We start from the raw sequence: 14,771 nt of genomic DNA, 5'->3' as shown, positions 1-14,771 counted from the left end.
CGCAGCTCCAGATGGGTCAGCCAGAGCGCTGGCAGGCCAACAGGCCCTCAGATTAGAGTGGGCGGAGAACTCGGGCATCACTAACCCTATCACCGGGTGGATGGAGAACATACTTGGTAAATGGATGAGTCCAATTCACTCAGTCTTCATGATGGGAATAGTAACAATAACCGTGTTAGTTGTTATTTGTTGTTGTTGCATTCCTTGCATACAAGGACTACTGAATAGGTTGATCACCACAGCAGTGAGTGCTTCAAGACTGCCAGATGTCTTACAGGCTTATGTAGGAATCGAACCTACTCCGGAGACAATGAGTGAACAGCAACCCGAAGGGCCCGATGTGATCAGATTAAATTACATAGAATAGTCCCCGGTTCCCAGAAGTTATGTGCATGTATCTAAGAGAAGCAATATACCTGGTTTACTTGAATGAGGAAACATTGAACAAACCCATGAGAGTCATGTTTACTATTACAAAATGTTGTTTAGATTTAAATGTAAAATGTCCAAAACTCTACATACATAAAGCTCACTGAGCCATTCAAACCTATGCATACTCGAAGGAAAATTTAAAATTGTGTTACTTTTTATGTTCAGTAGATTTTCATACATGCTGAAAAAATTGTGTTACTTTTTATGTTCAGTAGATTTTCATACATGCTGAAAAAATTGTGTTACTTTTTATGTTCAGTAGATTTTCATACATGCTGAAAAAATTGTGTTACTTTTTATGTTCAGTAGATTTTCATACATGCTGAAAAAATTGTGTTACTTTTTGTTATGTTCAGTAGATTTTCCATACTTACTGAAAAAATTTTTGTTTGTTTGTTTTGTTTTGTTTTTGTTATATTCGGTAAATTTTCAATGCATACTGAAAGGGTATAAATTCTGTGTTATGACAAACAAGTGAATTTAAAAAAAGGGTTTAACCATTTACCTATGCTGCTCAATTTTTTGTAATGTTGAAAGTATGTGAATTTAATTTTGTTTTATGCCTAGAAGTGTTTTGACAAAGTTTCCATTGATGAATACATATGTGCCTTTATGATTATGCCTTTATGACCATATGACGTACTGATTGTATTGTGTAGTGTTGATTATGTTGATGATTGTTCCATGGTAACCAACCCATGGGTGTGTACATATTTTCTCTTTTGCTTTTTACTCTTGTTTTTTATATATGCTGTTGGTAATATTAGTGGTTTGTAGAATGGTCATCTGAGATGACCAAGGAGGGAATTGTGACATTTTTTTATTGTAATATTCCCTAGCGATACATTTTTACTGTAATACTCTCACTTAGCCATATCCAGTAGCACCAAGCATAGTTTAGAGTTAATTTCCCCTCACAATCGCCAGAGGGCAGCACTGAACACATTTGACAAAGTTACGAAACATTTACACTAGGGGCAGCAACGGACACACAGAGGAAGTGGGAAAACCATAGATGAAAGGGGGCGGGCTTTTAAAGCCACAGAGCACGCCCACCTTTTTACCTTCTTATTTAACTCGGACTCCGCCAGTTTAGATTCAGAATCTCTCAGCAGCGTATCCTGGATGCTAAGCTCTGAGACGCTCCGCGCGTGTTATTTACCATTCCTCTCCTTTTGTTTCATAGACGATAGACAATAGACCAATAACCTTAACCAAATAAAGTGAGTTAAAAGCGATCCTGTCTCGGCGGCCTTTCCTGGACCAAAATCCACAACAGGCTCAATGCCCCCAACCGCCACAGGAATGCTATAAAAGCTCCGCCGGAGGTGTGAGTTGAAGATCTCTAGGACGGGGGCCTCCTCCAGACATTCCCAATTCACCCGCACTAACCATTTGGGCTTACCAGGTCTGTCCAGAATCTTCCCCCATTCCCTGATCCAACGCACCACCAGATGGTGGTCGGTTGACAGTTCCGCCAGCTGACACGATCACAAAATCGATCATTGATCTTAGGCCTAGGGTACTCTGGTACCAGGTACACTTACGAGCACCCTTATGTTCAAACATGGTGTTCATTATGGACAATCCATGACTAGCACAGAAGTCCTGAAACAAATGACCACTCGGGTTTAGATCAGGGAGGCCGTTCCTCCCCACCACGCCTCTCCAGGTGTCTCCATCGTTGCCCACGTGGGCGTTGAAGTCTCCTAGCAGAACTACAGAGTCCCCTACTGGAGCCCCATGCAGGACTCCATTCAAGGTCTCCAAGAAGGCTCTGAGTACTCTGAACTGCTGTTCGGTGCATATGCACAAAGTTTTCCCCCCCACCACCCTTAGGCGTAGGGAGGCGACCCTCTTGTCCACCAGTGTAAACTCCAACACTGCGGCGCTCAGCCAGGGATTTATGAGTATCCCCACACCCGCCCAGCGCCTCACGCCCTGGGCAACTCCGGAGAAGAATAGAGTCCAACCCCTTTCCAGGAGTACGGTACCAGAGCTGAGACTGTGCGTAGAGGTAAGCCCCACCAGATCTAACTGGTAGTGCTCCACCTCCCTCACAAGCTCTGGTTCCTTTCCCCACAGTGAGGTGACGTTCCAAGTCCCCAGATCCAGCTTCTGCCGCCCGGGTCTGGTCCGTTGGGACCCCTGACTTTCACTGCCATCCATGTGGCAGCGCACCCAACCTCAGGTCTCCCTGCAGATGGTGGGCCCACAGGACAAAGAGGGGGGGGTACCACGTAGCTCTTTCGGGCTGGGCTCCGTGGCAAACCCGGCCACCAGGCGCTCGCCGACAAGCCCTCCGTCTAGGCCTGGCTCCAGACGGGGGCCCCGGGCTTCCTCCGGGCAGGGTCTCTCCTCCTCTATTATGTTTTTTCATGGGGTCTTCTTGAACCATTCTTAGTCTGGCCCCTCACCTGAGACCACTCTGCCATGGGAGACCCTACCAGGAGCACATGGCTCCAGACAACACAGCCCTCAGGTTCACAGGGACACGCAAACCTCTCCAGTCTCCACCATGATAAGGTGACGGTTCCAGGAGAGGCAGTCCTCGAGTCTTCACAGTCTTCACAGCTAAACACAGTCAGTGAACGAACGGTGACTCGTGAGTCAGTGCGACTCAGCGACTAGTGGGTGGAGCTGGGAGTCGAGTCTCGGAGAACGAACGATACGAACGAGATGAACTGAAACAGGGAATGTTAAAGAGTCATTCATTCAAACTGATTAGTTCGCGAACAAGCCATCACTACACTCCAATACATGCACATGGAACAACTAGCACAACGGACAACGAAATACATTTCAAACACATAACACACAAACTCCTAAAGAGTCCCAGGGTTGCTACAGTATTTTGACAAGTAACAAGTAACCTAGGCTAAAATGAAAAGAAGACGATGAGTTTCGATACACTCAATCTTCCTTTCTTTGTTTGTTTTTATCCTGTCCCCCTTTCATTGTGCGTTCTCTAATTGGCTTCTAAAATAACGTTAGGCTACCACTCTCGTCACCTCTTGTTTAGGCTACATCAAGCCCCGCTGGTTTCAAAACATGGCTGAACCACTTCTTAAAATACTTCTGTCCCTACTCTTTTTCCCTTTGCTGTCGGCGATACGGTCTCGGCAGTAGATGATACTGTGGCATTATTTAAATAGAGAACGCGTCACCTAGCTTGTCGCCACTAGCAGCTACTGCACAAGCTGCAAGAATTCATACGGACATGCGCAGAAGGAACAAATGTATTCCCAATGATCAGATTACATTTTATATACATTTTTAATCAGATTATTTTTGGGGGAATTTTAATCAGATTAAAAGTGAGAATTTAATGTCCATGTAAATGCACCTAATGTCAAATTCCATCCGGTAAATCTTGTTATGTGTTTTTTAATGTGTTTTTTTTAAATGCTCACACTATAATCAATGTTTAATCAGATAATCAGTGGGTGTTCTCTTTAATTTCACAGTTAATAATAAACTGTACCAGTTGACTTCTGAACATTTTAAATCACATAATAGATTTCAAATGAGCTTGAACATCACAAGTTACTCGGCAGAAATATTCCATGAAAACATAATATTCACAGGTGCTATTGACGTCCCAGCTCGTGTTAAAACGGTGATTATAACTGGCATCGTGGGCGGACTTCTTTAAATCCTTTGAGAAGAGAAGCCTTAAAGAAATTGTTGTATTTGACAAAAATATCTACCTTACAAATCAAATGCGTTGTTATTTTGTGTAGGCCTAATGATCAACCAACGCTCATTAAGTAATCACGAATCAACTATGATTGTCTGCAGCTATTCATTCTTTTTAAATACAAAAATGAATGTCATGACTTCATTGTTATGTGACATCAAAGAGAGTTCAGTTCATCCCTCTGGGTTCCAGCGTCTCGATGGGTGCAGCACGGCAAGGTGCGGCCGTTAACGGTGCACTTGGACGGACTATTCGAGGATTTACAATGCTTCAGTTCCCTACTCTCATAATTGAAGGTGAGCTGCTACTCGTCATTGCAATGACGTGTGTGTGTGTGTGTGTGTGTGTGTGTGTGTGTGTGTGTGTGTGTGTGTGTGTGTGAGAGAGAATGTGGGGGGTCGACGATAGAGGTATGCAGCAAATGAACGGTCATCAAACTGACACACACACATACACACCTTTCTCTGTGCATCATAAATCGAGCAGTGTGACAGTAATCCGTCTCGTAGCCTTCCCCACCAGTCACGGCTGTCACCTTCACCTCTCACGGAGCAAGTACAGCCGAGCGGCGGTGGATCACGGCGCCGGAGACAGAGGCGCTTCCGCTGACGCCTCGTTCAGTGCTCCGCGGTTCTGCTACACTCTTGACGCAACGCACACTGACAGATATCTAAAGGCTGCTCGGCTAAAATAGAACTTGGGTTAAAAGCGTGTGATAAAAGGCATGGAGCGCTCTCCAATTGTAACTAAGAGGGATTAAAAGAGGGGGAGAGAGGGCCAACGCAGATCATGGCTTTATGAACTACGATATGTTCCATGCTATCGAGGTGGTGGTGGTGGACGAGAAACGAGCAGTTTGGTGCTTTCCAAAAAGGGATATATCTTACCGTTGGCACTGCGAGGCCATTTGCCTCTTGACAGGATCATTACGAGATTCACTGCGCCCACGACCATTACACAATTTAAGCGCTCCTCCTCGGATGGAATTTTAATTGAATTAGCCCGACTGGTTACACATGGTGCGGACGATAACATTTTCCGTCTATCCGGCCTCATTGAGTCGTGTGTGTGTGTGTGTGTGTGTGTGTGTGTGTGCGTGTAGGACCTGTGTGTGTGTGTGTGTGTGTGTGTGTTTCCAAATTTGGAGTAAGTGGTGGTGCGATTGCGGGGCAGTGGGATGTCGGCCGTGAGAAAGGCCAAGGTGGTATATTGGTGTCTTCCAATGGTCGCTCATTTATCATGCACGTGACGTTCAACTGACAACAGAATTATGTGTCTCGGAATGAAGTGCTGAGGTGGCAATATGGCTCAATTATCCAAACTGCTCTGTGAATTCTAAGCATGGCGAGGGCGATGAGCCCCTAGCCGGATACCAGATGACTTCTCTGTAAAGTAAAACAATGAAGTTAGTGTTGTAATCCAACAAAGTTATTTCATAGCTTTCGTTTGTTGTATCAGGTGCCTTTTGTGTTAGCCTCATATTGTAAGAATTCCACTCCACACAGTTTAGCAAAAAATGTTTAATCTCTCCTTGATGCGTGTTTATTTACAAGTAGTAAATATGCAAAATAGGAAATAACACAATATTTACACAATGAATGTTAACCTGCACACCTGTGACAGTTGCTTCAAGTCTGAAAACTCGTTAAAAATGTATCAGAATCAGTGTTGTATTAAAACTTGATTTTCTGCCATTGCCGTCCAAGTTTCATTTCAATATGCTGGGATCCCATGGAGGACTCAGTTTGGGGGAGGGGGGAGCAGTAACAGAAATGCTGCCATGACCATTTTAATAGATGGAGGGTGTTTAGAGGGGGGGTGGGGGCACATTTGTACAATTCTCACCTTAAAGTTGTTTTGGAGAATGTCGGATGTGATTTAAGAAAACAGGTAAAAGAAAAAAAAACGTACTTCAGAGCTACTTCCTCAAGATGAGTGCTTTTCATAGTACTTCAGTTTTTCATTTTCGTTTTTTAGTCCACACAGTGTAAATCAACTGCTCCTCAGCCCACCCAGTGAGCCTGCATACAGCCAGTAAACATGCTGCATCTCTTATCCATCCCTACTGATTAAATACGACTCAACACACCACACAGTGCAGACTTAAAGGGGCCCCGCCAAAATCGTTTTACTTAGAAAATAATACAACATGGCGCCCTGGACTTTCACAGCACATATTGTATTTAAAGGAAAAGGCGAAACCAAACAGCCATGCAGACAGCGAACACCAGTCCCTCAGCAGTCATGTGACCAATATGGAATAATACGCCTCCGGAACCTGAGAATGGACACTTCTTCTAAATATCTTCTAAGTCTGACAGAGAAGCAATATGGTAGCGTTTTACCGTTCTCTGTGGTACTGACTGTGCTTGAGAGGAGAGCGAGTAGTCGTCCCCAATGTATACAGTTAATACTTTTCCCATAATTCATAGTGTCTGTTATACACAGCACATAGCTCTCTCCCTCCCTCTCCTGCTTGTGTAGATGTTTTTACCCAACCGTGTGTTTTGGAGAGTGTAAATGTACAGACACAGCGGAAAATCAGCACTGTACTCATATCAGGAGGGGAGGGGGGGTACCCTGTTTCAATTCCCGGGAACCCAGGATAAGCGGAAATTTGGACGTGAGGGGTAGGACCGCAACAGAGATGTTTGGTTTAGGTTGTGTGTGTGTGTGTGTGTGTGTGTGTGTGTGTGTGTGTGTGTGTGTGTGTGTGTGTGTGTGTGTGTGTGTGTGTGTGATTGCGTGTCACCAGACAGCTAGAGCAGAAGGGAAGAAAGCGACTAGGTGATGTTGGCAGTTGTCCAATCACAGCAGACTGGTCCCTCAAGGCTGTATTTGGCTCACAGCATATCTCTATGCATGAAGAGTTTTATAGGATCTAGATGATATTTATATATATTATTTATATATATATATATATGTAATATAGATCTCTATTATAACTATATTATATATATATATATATATCAGTGATTCCATGAAGCCTTATTCACTTAAGGCTGGGAAGAGATTGAGTATGTATATGTTGCCTGTTGTAGGCTCTGAACTGTCTTTTGTTTGATTTGTTTTTTAAGGAACCTGGCATAGGAAATGAACAGCAAAAGAGAATGGCAGCCCTAATGTTGGAGGAAACTAAAATATAAAAGCAGCAAATCACATTTCCTTTTACAAAAGACACAGATACTCCTCTAATGCAATGCTTTTCATGTTGATCCTTGAAATCAGGAAAATAAAACCTTGAGAACGGTCAAGTACGTAGACTTCAGGCAAACTGAAGGCGAGTTTTGTCTTCTGTGTGCCATAATGTACAATTTACATGTCCCAAAAAAAAAAACGTATTACAAAAAATAGGCAACTAGCATCTGTTCACCATGAAAAAAGTATACAATTTACAAATGATAACATCAAAAAAAACATTATACAGACCACAGTTTGGTTTTTCGGCAAGCATAAAGGAATCCCAAAAAATATCTATATAAAAAAAAATTATAATCAAGGAAAACATTTTTTCTCACCACAGTCAAAATACCATGACTTCAAGACCAAAACAAAAAAAAGCAATCCTCTTAAAGGAGCGGTAATAATAATAATAATCATCATCATAAAATAGCCTGTGCCCCACATGGCGAGTAACGAGAGCTGGAGGCTACCGGGAGAGGAGGATCAGCTAGCCCTGCGTCTGCCTAGCCTCTCCATCTCTCCACCCCCTCCCTCAGATATATTAACCTAAGAGCCCTTCTTCCTAGACTGTGGGAGAGGTGGCGGTGGTGGGGGAACAATGCAAATATATTGTGGGGGAGGGGTGTTACCGCAGATAATGTCTTGCGGAGCGATACAGCTCCCCCCCCCCCCCCCCCCCCCCCCCCCACCCCCCGCTTGTGGTTTATCAGCGCTTGGTTTAGCCGTGCCCTGTCTTCTCTCATTTCAGCTCCTTTCAAAAAAATAAAGGCTAATCTTCAACCGGACCTCAGATCTGGACTCCATTACCCATCAGGCACCGGGCCTGTTTGGACTAGGAGGGGTCAAAAAATGCAATTGGTCTGCCCTAGACCAACCGAAGGAAGCCGAGGCAGGCCGCAGACTGGTGCAAATGTCACTTTGAATCTCAGAGAAAAAAGAAAAGAAAAAGTAAACAAAGATTGGGGAGATATGAGTGAAGCGGGGGGGGCCAAGCGGGACTATTCACGGTCTGCAGAGGGTTAGTGCAACGTTGCTACTTCATCATGGGGTCGCTGTACCGTGATCAACTAAACCCTCCCTACATACCCCCCCAGCCCCCCCCCCCCCCCCCCATCCAGGGCGCAACATACCGGGATACGGCCATGAGAACCGCAACCCTCCCAGGTGAATACTCCCACCGTCTGGTTCTCCAAGGGGGGAATAAAAGCCCAAAACAAATTGCACCGTTGTATGAACCAGAAACGTCAACTTCATCTCAGCACTGCAGTGAGGCAGCGAGCTTCACGAAACCGTCCTGGTCAGAGCAAAGACAAGGGCAAATCATGTGTTTCACTGTCCTAGCATCGTATACTCGTTTTTTTTGTCACTAAAACCATTTTCAGTCACTAGGCATGTTCATATTTAAATCATACGGTTGCACATTCCATCCAACAAAATGTCTGCACTAAACAACATTCAAAAGCAAACATGGCACAGGACAACGTCTGTTTTTTCATGATTTTCGATACTTTTTTTTAAAAGTTGTAATATTAAATAATGATTCATAGCTTTTTTTTTTTATTGTGTTGGGTGATTCAAAAGAAGAAGAAAAAAAATGACCCTAATCTTTGTTTCTTTAAAAACATAGCTGTATTTATATATAATATCTATATAGTCTTCCTTTGTATCGTTTTCTGTAAATTGTGCAAATTCAGCAGTAATGCAAGTGGCGAGAGATCAGAGAGTGGGCAGTTGATTACATTTATACAAAAACAGAAAGAGTCCTTTTCAAACGTCGACGTCAGAATAAGAGTCACGTGACCTGACGGGCCCCCACGTCCTTCCTTTGGGGGTCTCATCTCAAATCGGTCAATGTTCCAGAATGCTCTCTCTCTCTTTCTTTTTTCTCTCTCTCTCTCTTTCTCTCTCTCTCTCTCTCTCTCTCGTCTGCCTGCGGTTTGCCGATTGCGGTCGAGTTCCTTCACGATTTCCTAAAGTTGCTTGACTGGACATTGCTTGACAAAAAGAAATCCAGGAAAACTAAAATTTTAAAGCGAACCACAAACCACGACAGCCACGACAATCAAAGATGCTTTCCTGGGGACAGGTTAGGGATGTACAGGCACGTGGAAATGTCCCAATGTCCCGTGCACACACATCCGCGCACCGACTACAGCCCAAAGACACGCGCACAGAAAATAGTCGCACACACTTGGGCACGTGTGTGCACACACACACACACACACACGCACAGACACACACAGGACCCATCTCTGCCGAACGCCCCCCATTTTGCAGTGTACTGCTTTAGTCCTTTGGAGTTGCTCCTGTGGTTTTTTCTTTTTTTTTTTTTTTACCAGGGGGTTTGGAACTTCAGTTGGTTCTCTGGCTGAGAGGAGCGAGGTAAGGGACATGGAGATGGGGAGGGGTGTGTGGGCGGAGGGTGGTGGGGAATAGAAGAAGAGGAGAAGGACAAGGTCGTGGTGGAGGTGGTGGTGGTTACGGCGGCAGCGGTGTTGGTGGAGGGAGAAGGATGAGGAGATCGGAGGCGCTGGGCTGGTCCTCAGCTGGCCAGGGCCATGGTGTCGATCACCTGCTCCAGTTTGCTCCTCAGTCTCTGTCTCCGGGACTGCTCATCCCGCTCCAGGGCCGACAGGATCTTCAGGCCGGGGGGGAAGAGCAGGAGGTGAGCAAACATATGCACTTCACATTTTCAGCAGTCACCAGAAAATGGGACCCACATGGTATGGACAAACGGTACTCGGCATAGTGATAGACCTCGGCGAATGGCACAATTCAAAATGCAAACGTCACACAGTTCATCCACTAGACCGACGGCAAGAAGGACACACAAAAGGTAAGCAAAGGTGATCTTAATATAATAGCATGCCAACTTCCTGGGCTGAGGAGCCAGAGGATCTTGAGCAAAGGCAGGGTTGAGTGTCCTCTCACCTCGTCCTTGTACTTGACGATGTAGGAGTAGATCTCGTGCAGGGCGGACATGCTGTTGAACTGGCTGAGGTGCAGGCGCGACTGCTCCGCCAGGTAGGCACTCATGTCCTGGTCACTGATCGCAGACATCCTGGAGATGTCTGAGTAGTATCTGTGGGGGGAGGAGGGGAGAGAAGCGTGAGGTCAAGGAAAGGAGGAATGATAGGAGGGGATGATGGATTGAAGGGAGGAAAGGTAGATGGAAGAACGGAAGAAGGGGGAAGAGATAAGGGAGGAGAGAAGAAATGAGGGAAGGACAGAAAGAGGTGGGGAGGGTGCAATGGGCATCATTTAGTATTGACAAAACAGCGGTAACATCACCCTCCCTGACACAGTGACAGCACACAAATCCCACAAACAAATGAGTCAACAGACCCACAACAACGACAAGAGACAATCGAGGAGAGAGAGAGCGCGAGAGAGAGCTGGAGCTAGAATCGACAACATACCTTTCTACCCAGTTCTTGTAGTTGGGGATGTCTTTAGCGTAGAGCAGCTTGTTGGAAGGTGAGTCCTTGCCCAGTTTGTGCTCTGACGTGGAGCACGAGTCCATGAAGGTCTGGGCCACCACGGACAGGCACGCGTCCGTGATGCTGTTCTTGTGGATGTCAAACACAAACTGGGGGTTCTTGATCACATTCACCCAGAACCTCAGAGGAAGACTGGGGAGGCAGAGAGAGAGAGAGAGCAAGAGAGAGCGAGAGAGAGTTAAAAAATATCTGACAAAGCTTGTGCAATGTAGCATGATGTAGTGTGAGCAGTGAAGCGAGAGAGATTTTGCTTCACTGCTAACGCTAATCTAACAGTGGTAATATTCTACTGAGGACGTGCTTATGTCTTGGGCCTGATGACTCGTTAAACCAGTAAGACATACACAGGCACACACACACAAATGATGTCACACACACACACACACAAATGATCTCACACTCACACACACACACACACACACACACACACACACACACACACACACACACACACACACACACACACACACACACACACACACACACACACACACACACACACACACACACACACTCTTTCACAGGTGCAGGCAGACTCACCAATTGCTCTTCCAGGTGTGCCGTACGTCCGAGTCAGAGATGGAGTGCTTGTCCGCCTGCTCGTCCAGGAAGTCAAACATGTACTTGATGGCCAGCGGCAGGGCGCTGCCCCGGTGGGCCGTGCTGAAGATGGTCTCAAACAGGTCGTCCACGAACTTCTGGAGCGTGCCCTGCAGGGGAAAGAGTAGAGCGGGGTGAGGCGAGGGAGGGTGGGATGTTTGCCTTCAGTATCAGCTACAATGTAGTCACTTTTCCAGCTCTTGAGAGAGAAACAGTTAGTTTGCATTCTGCACATAAATTGTGTTACTACTACTCATTGTGTATATAGATATGGGTCCCCTGTATGCGTATCTCTTTTGAAGTCTCGTTACTTTAAATCCGTACTTCTGCTGTGACACCTGCATTCCTATTCTGGGATTAAGCCAGAACATCTCATCGCCTCATGAAGGCTCGTATTTCCACTGGTGGCTGCAGGACGAGGTGTTGCGCTGTGGCCAGCCAGCCGGTTTGACAGTTATTCTGGCACCGAAACCAAATGAGCCGTGCGCCTCTCAGCATATTCACTTCATTGGCAAGTGCAATTACCAAAAAAAGGGGTGGCGTTTCATAACGCCTGCGTCTGATTTTATATTTAACACAATTACCCATAGAGTTGGCATGGGGGGGATTATGGATTGAACCATTAGAAGTTATGGTGCCATTAAGATGTTCCCTCGGCTCGCACACTCTGTCCTAACTGTAATGGTCTACCCCGGCTGATGTCTCGTAATGAATGCGTCCCAGCAAAGAGTTCAGCCAAAGACTGCACCGTGTTTACACACTAGAAAGCGGGCCAAGATGATTTAACACCCTCACGTTTGTGTGTGCATGCATGTGTGTGTGTGTGTGTTGACGTGTATTGTGTCAGCAGCGGCTCTCAAGCGCTAACGTTTCAGACCAGTGGGTGCCGGTGTAAACAGTCTGAAGGATGACACACACATTGACCCACGTTAGTTACTCCCCAAAACCATCAATACCCACATCACCCTTAGACCCGATAACCTTTCACGATATTATCTGCACACAAACACCACAAAGGACACACACAAACGCACACACACAGACTGCTTTTCGAAAAAACCTGCAACACACAAATTCCACAGCAGGGGATTGGGCATGTAGTGGATGGCCGTGCTTTTAGGGTAAAGACTCGGGCCCACAAGCCCCGAGGCCACAGAGAGAGAGGGGCTTTGGAGTGCTGCACTAACCAAACAACTCAATAGCCAAAGGTCAGCCCACTAATTAAGACACGCAATCTCAATCGCTGTGCATGTATGTGTGTGTGTGTTCTATGCATGTGTGTGTGTGTGTGTGTGTGTGTGTGTGCGAGCTATGCGTGTGTGTGTGTGTGTGTGTCTGTGTGTGTGTGTGTGTTGTTTGTGTGTACACTGTTGAGTAAAAGGTTATGAAAAATGTTAATGAGCTTTGAGGCGACCAAACCCTACAAAAAGGTCAATGCGAGGGAGTAGATGCCGATAAGAAGTGGGATAAACAACAGAGCAGTGCGGGGCATGTGATGGGACGTCCATTCGCCCAACTGCTCCACCTCCCACGTGATCACTGGGTGTGAAGCGAAGCCTCAAAGTGAACCTCCTACCTTGGTGGCCAGCAACCGGGTGAGGTAGATCTCGGACACCATCTTGCTGCCACGGTCGCCCTCCCTCTGGTCCGAGTGGTCGTGGTTCTTCACCAGGTGCCACAGCTTGGTGCCGCTCTCCAGGTCCGGGGTGATCATGGGGGTGCGGGAGCGCAGGCTGTCGGGGCTGCTGGCCGTGCGCAGCATGCTCTCTGCTCAGGGAGGAGGAGGAAGGGAGGACGAAGAGCACAGGTTCAGTGGGTGTGGTCGACCGCCAGTTAGGTTTGTGTTGTGTGTTGGGACGCAGCAGAGAGTTTCATTTCCACGTTATTATTTGCAGATAGTTTTGGAGATTGTTTTTGTGTGTCGAAGTGAAGATGTTACATTGACAGAAATGTGTCTGACTGATTTGTTAATTAAGTTAATTATAAGTGGGAGGACTGGCTTGTAGGTTTGCAGTTTTTTAAAAGCATGGCAAATTGCAAATAACATCATGCACATAACCCTCAAAAAAAGGAGCTTGTTGGTTCACAAAAATACAAACTCCATATACTGCATCCGATTCTTTTCTGTCCTCCCCCATAAAAGTTTCATTTCTAAAATATGTTTTGCTTTGGTTTCAGGCGGAGAACTTTGTCCACTCCACGCCACTCTTATTAAAATGTCTTCTGACCCTCCGCTACCTCCAATCCTCCCCCCACACACATGTCAGACGGTGATACCCTCACTTTGTGTGGCGGAACAGGGGGGGCTTTGCGTACGAACGCTCGTCACCCCGGCGGATGAGTGTGGAGGGATTGAGAGGTTCAGAATGTCAGGAAAGTAGTGCAGAGAATTTAGCGGTGCATGTTTGTACGTGTGTGCTTGCGTGCGTGTGTGAGGACCAGTAATAGGGGTCAACGTTATATTGGAGGAGCTCTGTGAGATGGTTAAAGAAAAGAGGAAAAAGAAAGAGGCGGTGAAGCATGAGACGAGCGGAAGGTGAAGACGGGTGGAGATAGGATATGAAACGGGGGGATTGAGCGGAGAAACAGCGGTGATTGACAGCCTGAAAAGCAGAGCCGGAGATGAAGAGAGAGAAGATAGCTTTGAGAGCGAGAGAGGAGAGAGATAGCGAGAAAGTATTTTTGGATGTAGAGAGGAAACAGTAAGACGTGCACATGAAACAAACAATTGCACCGTACACACCACCATACATACATACCTTATATAAAAATAACCCCTCCCCCCCCCCCCCCCCCCCACACACACACACACACACACACACACACACACACACACACACACACACACACACACACACACACACACACACACACACACACACACACACACACACACACAACACACACACACACAACCTCTCTTACCGTATCGGCTGAGGGACTTGGTGAATGTGGAGGAGTTGGAGATGTTGTACGCAGAGTTCTGCTTGGGCACCAAAGCGATCACTGAACCATCCGTCACCTTAGAGGGAAAGTTGGGGAAGTTGAAAACAGCCATGACACACTGCCGCGGGCCCCTCCCAACAGACACGGTAGGTCACAAAAATGGACGGATCTAAAGTTGGTCACCCACGCATTCCACATCTAGTCAGCTTTTTTTTTTTCATTCTGTATTTGTTAGACTTACATTTTCAAGGGAGCGTTATTCTTTTTACAAAAAGCAAGCAGCAAAGCTAGGTACCAATGTTGCTACAGTGGGAGGAGAGGTTGTTTTACGTTACCTGGTAGTGCACCAGGTTGTTGAGTCTCTTCAGTCATTGTCGATCTTAGTGGTCACGTCCTCGTCCTGCAGGATG

The 14,771-nt window shown here is 46.2% G+C and overlaps 1 protein-coding gene across 1 annotated transcript; it reads right to left on the bottom strand.

The window, feature by feature from the left end:
- Positions 1–9,835: 9,835 nt before the first annotated feature.
- LOC311373712 (plexin-A1-like) lies at positions 9,836–14,433 on the bottom strand. The gene is made up of 6 exons (XM_084490337.1): positions 14,341–14,433; positions 12,992–13,182; positions 11,356–11,525; positions 10,735–10,947; positions 10,247–10,397; positions 9,836–9,953 (listed from the first exon to the last, which is right to left on the bottom strand). Exons 2-6 carry the CDS (start codon positions 13,175–13,177, stop codon positions 9,858–9,860), a joined length of 816 nt encoding a protein of 271 aa, XP_084346463.1. The 5' UTR covers positions 13,178–13,182; positions 14,341–14,433; the 3' UTR covers positions 9,836–9,857.
- Between the last annotated feature and the right edge of the window lie 338 nt (positions 14,434–14,771).

This window comes from Micromesistius poutassou (assembly GCF_964030765.1).
Source record: "Micromesistius poutassou genome assembly, contig: SCAFFOLD_5559, whole genome shotgun sequence".
In the NCBI taxonomy this organism is placed as follows: Eukaryota; Metazoa; Chordata; class Actinopteri; order Gadiformes; family Gadidae; genus Micromesistius; species Micromesistius poutassou.
Note: the sequence above shows the minus strand (reverse complement) of the source record. Positions and strands in the feature narration are given on the sequence as shown.

Excerpts from the sequence above, each read along its gene's own strand:
- LOC311373712 (XM_084490337.1), bottom strand. The coding sequence starts at position 13,177 with ATGCTGCGCACGGCCAGCAGCCCCGACAGCCTGCGCTCCCGCACCCCC. Across the intron at positions 10,398-10,734 it reads TACAAGAACTGGGTAGAAAG|ATACTACTCAGACATCTCCA; the intron begins GTATGTTGTCGA and ends CTCCCCCCACAG. Across the intron at positions 9,954-10,246 it reads TCGTCAAGTACAAGGACGAG|ATCCTGTCGGCCCTGGAGCG; the intron begins GTGAGAGGACAC and ends CCCGGCCTGAAG.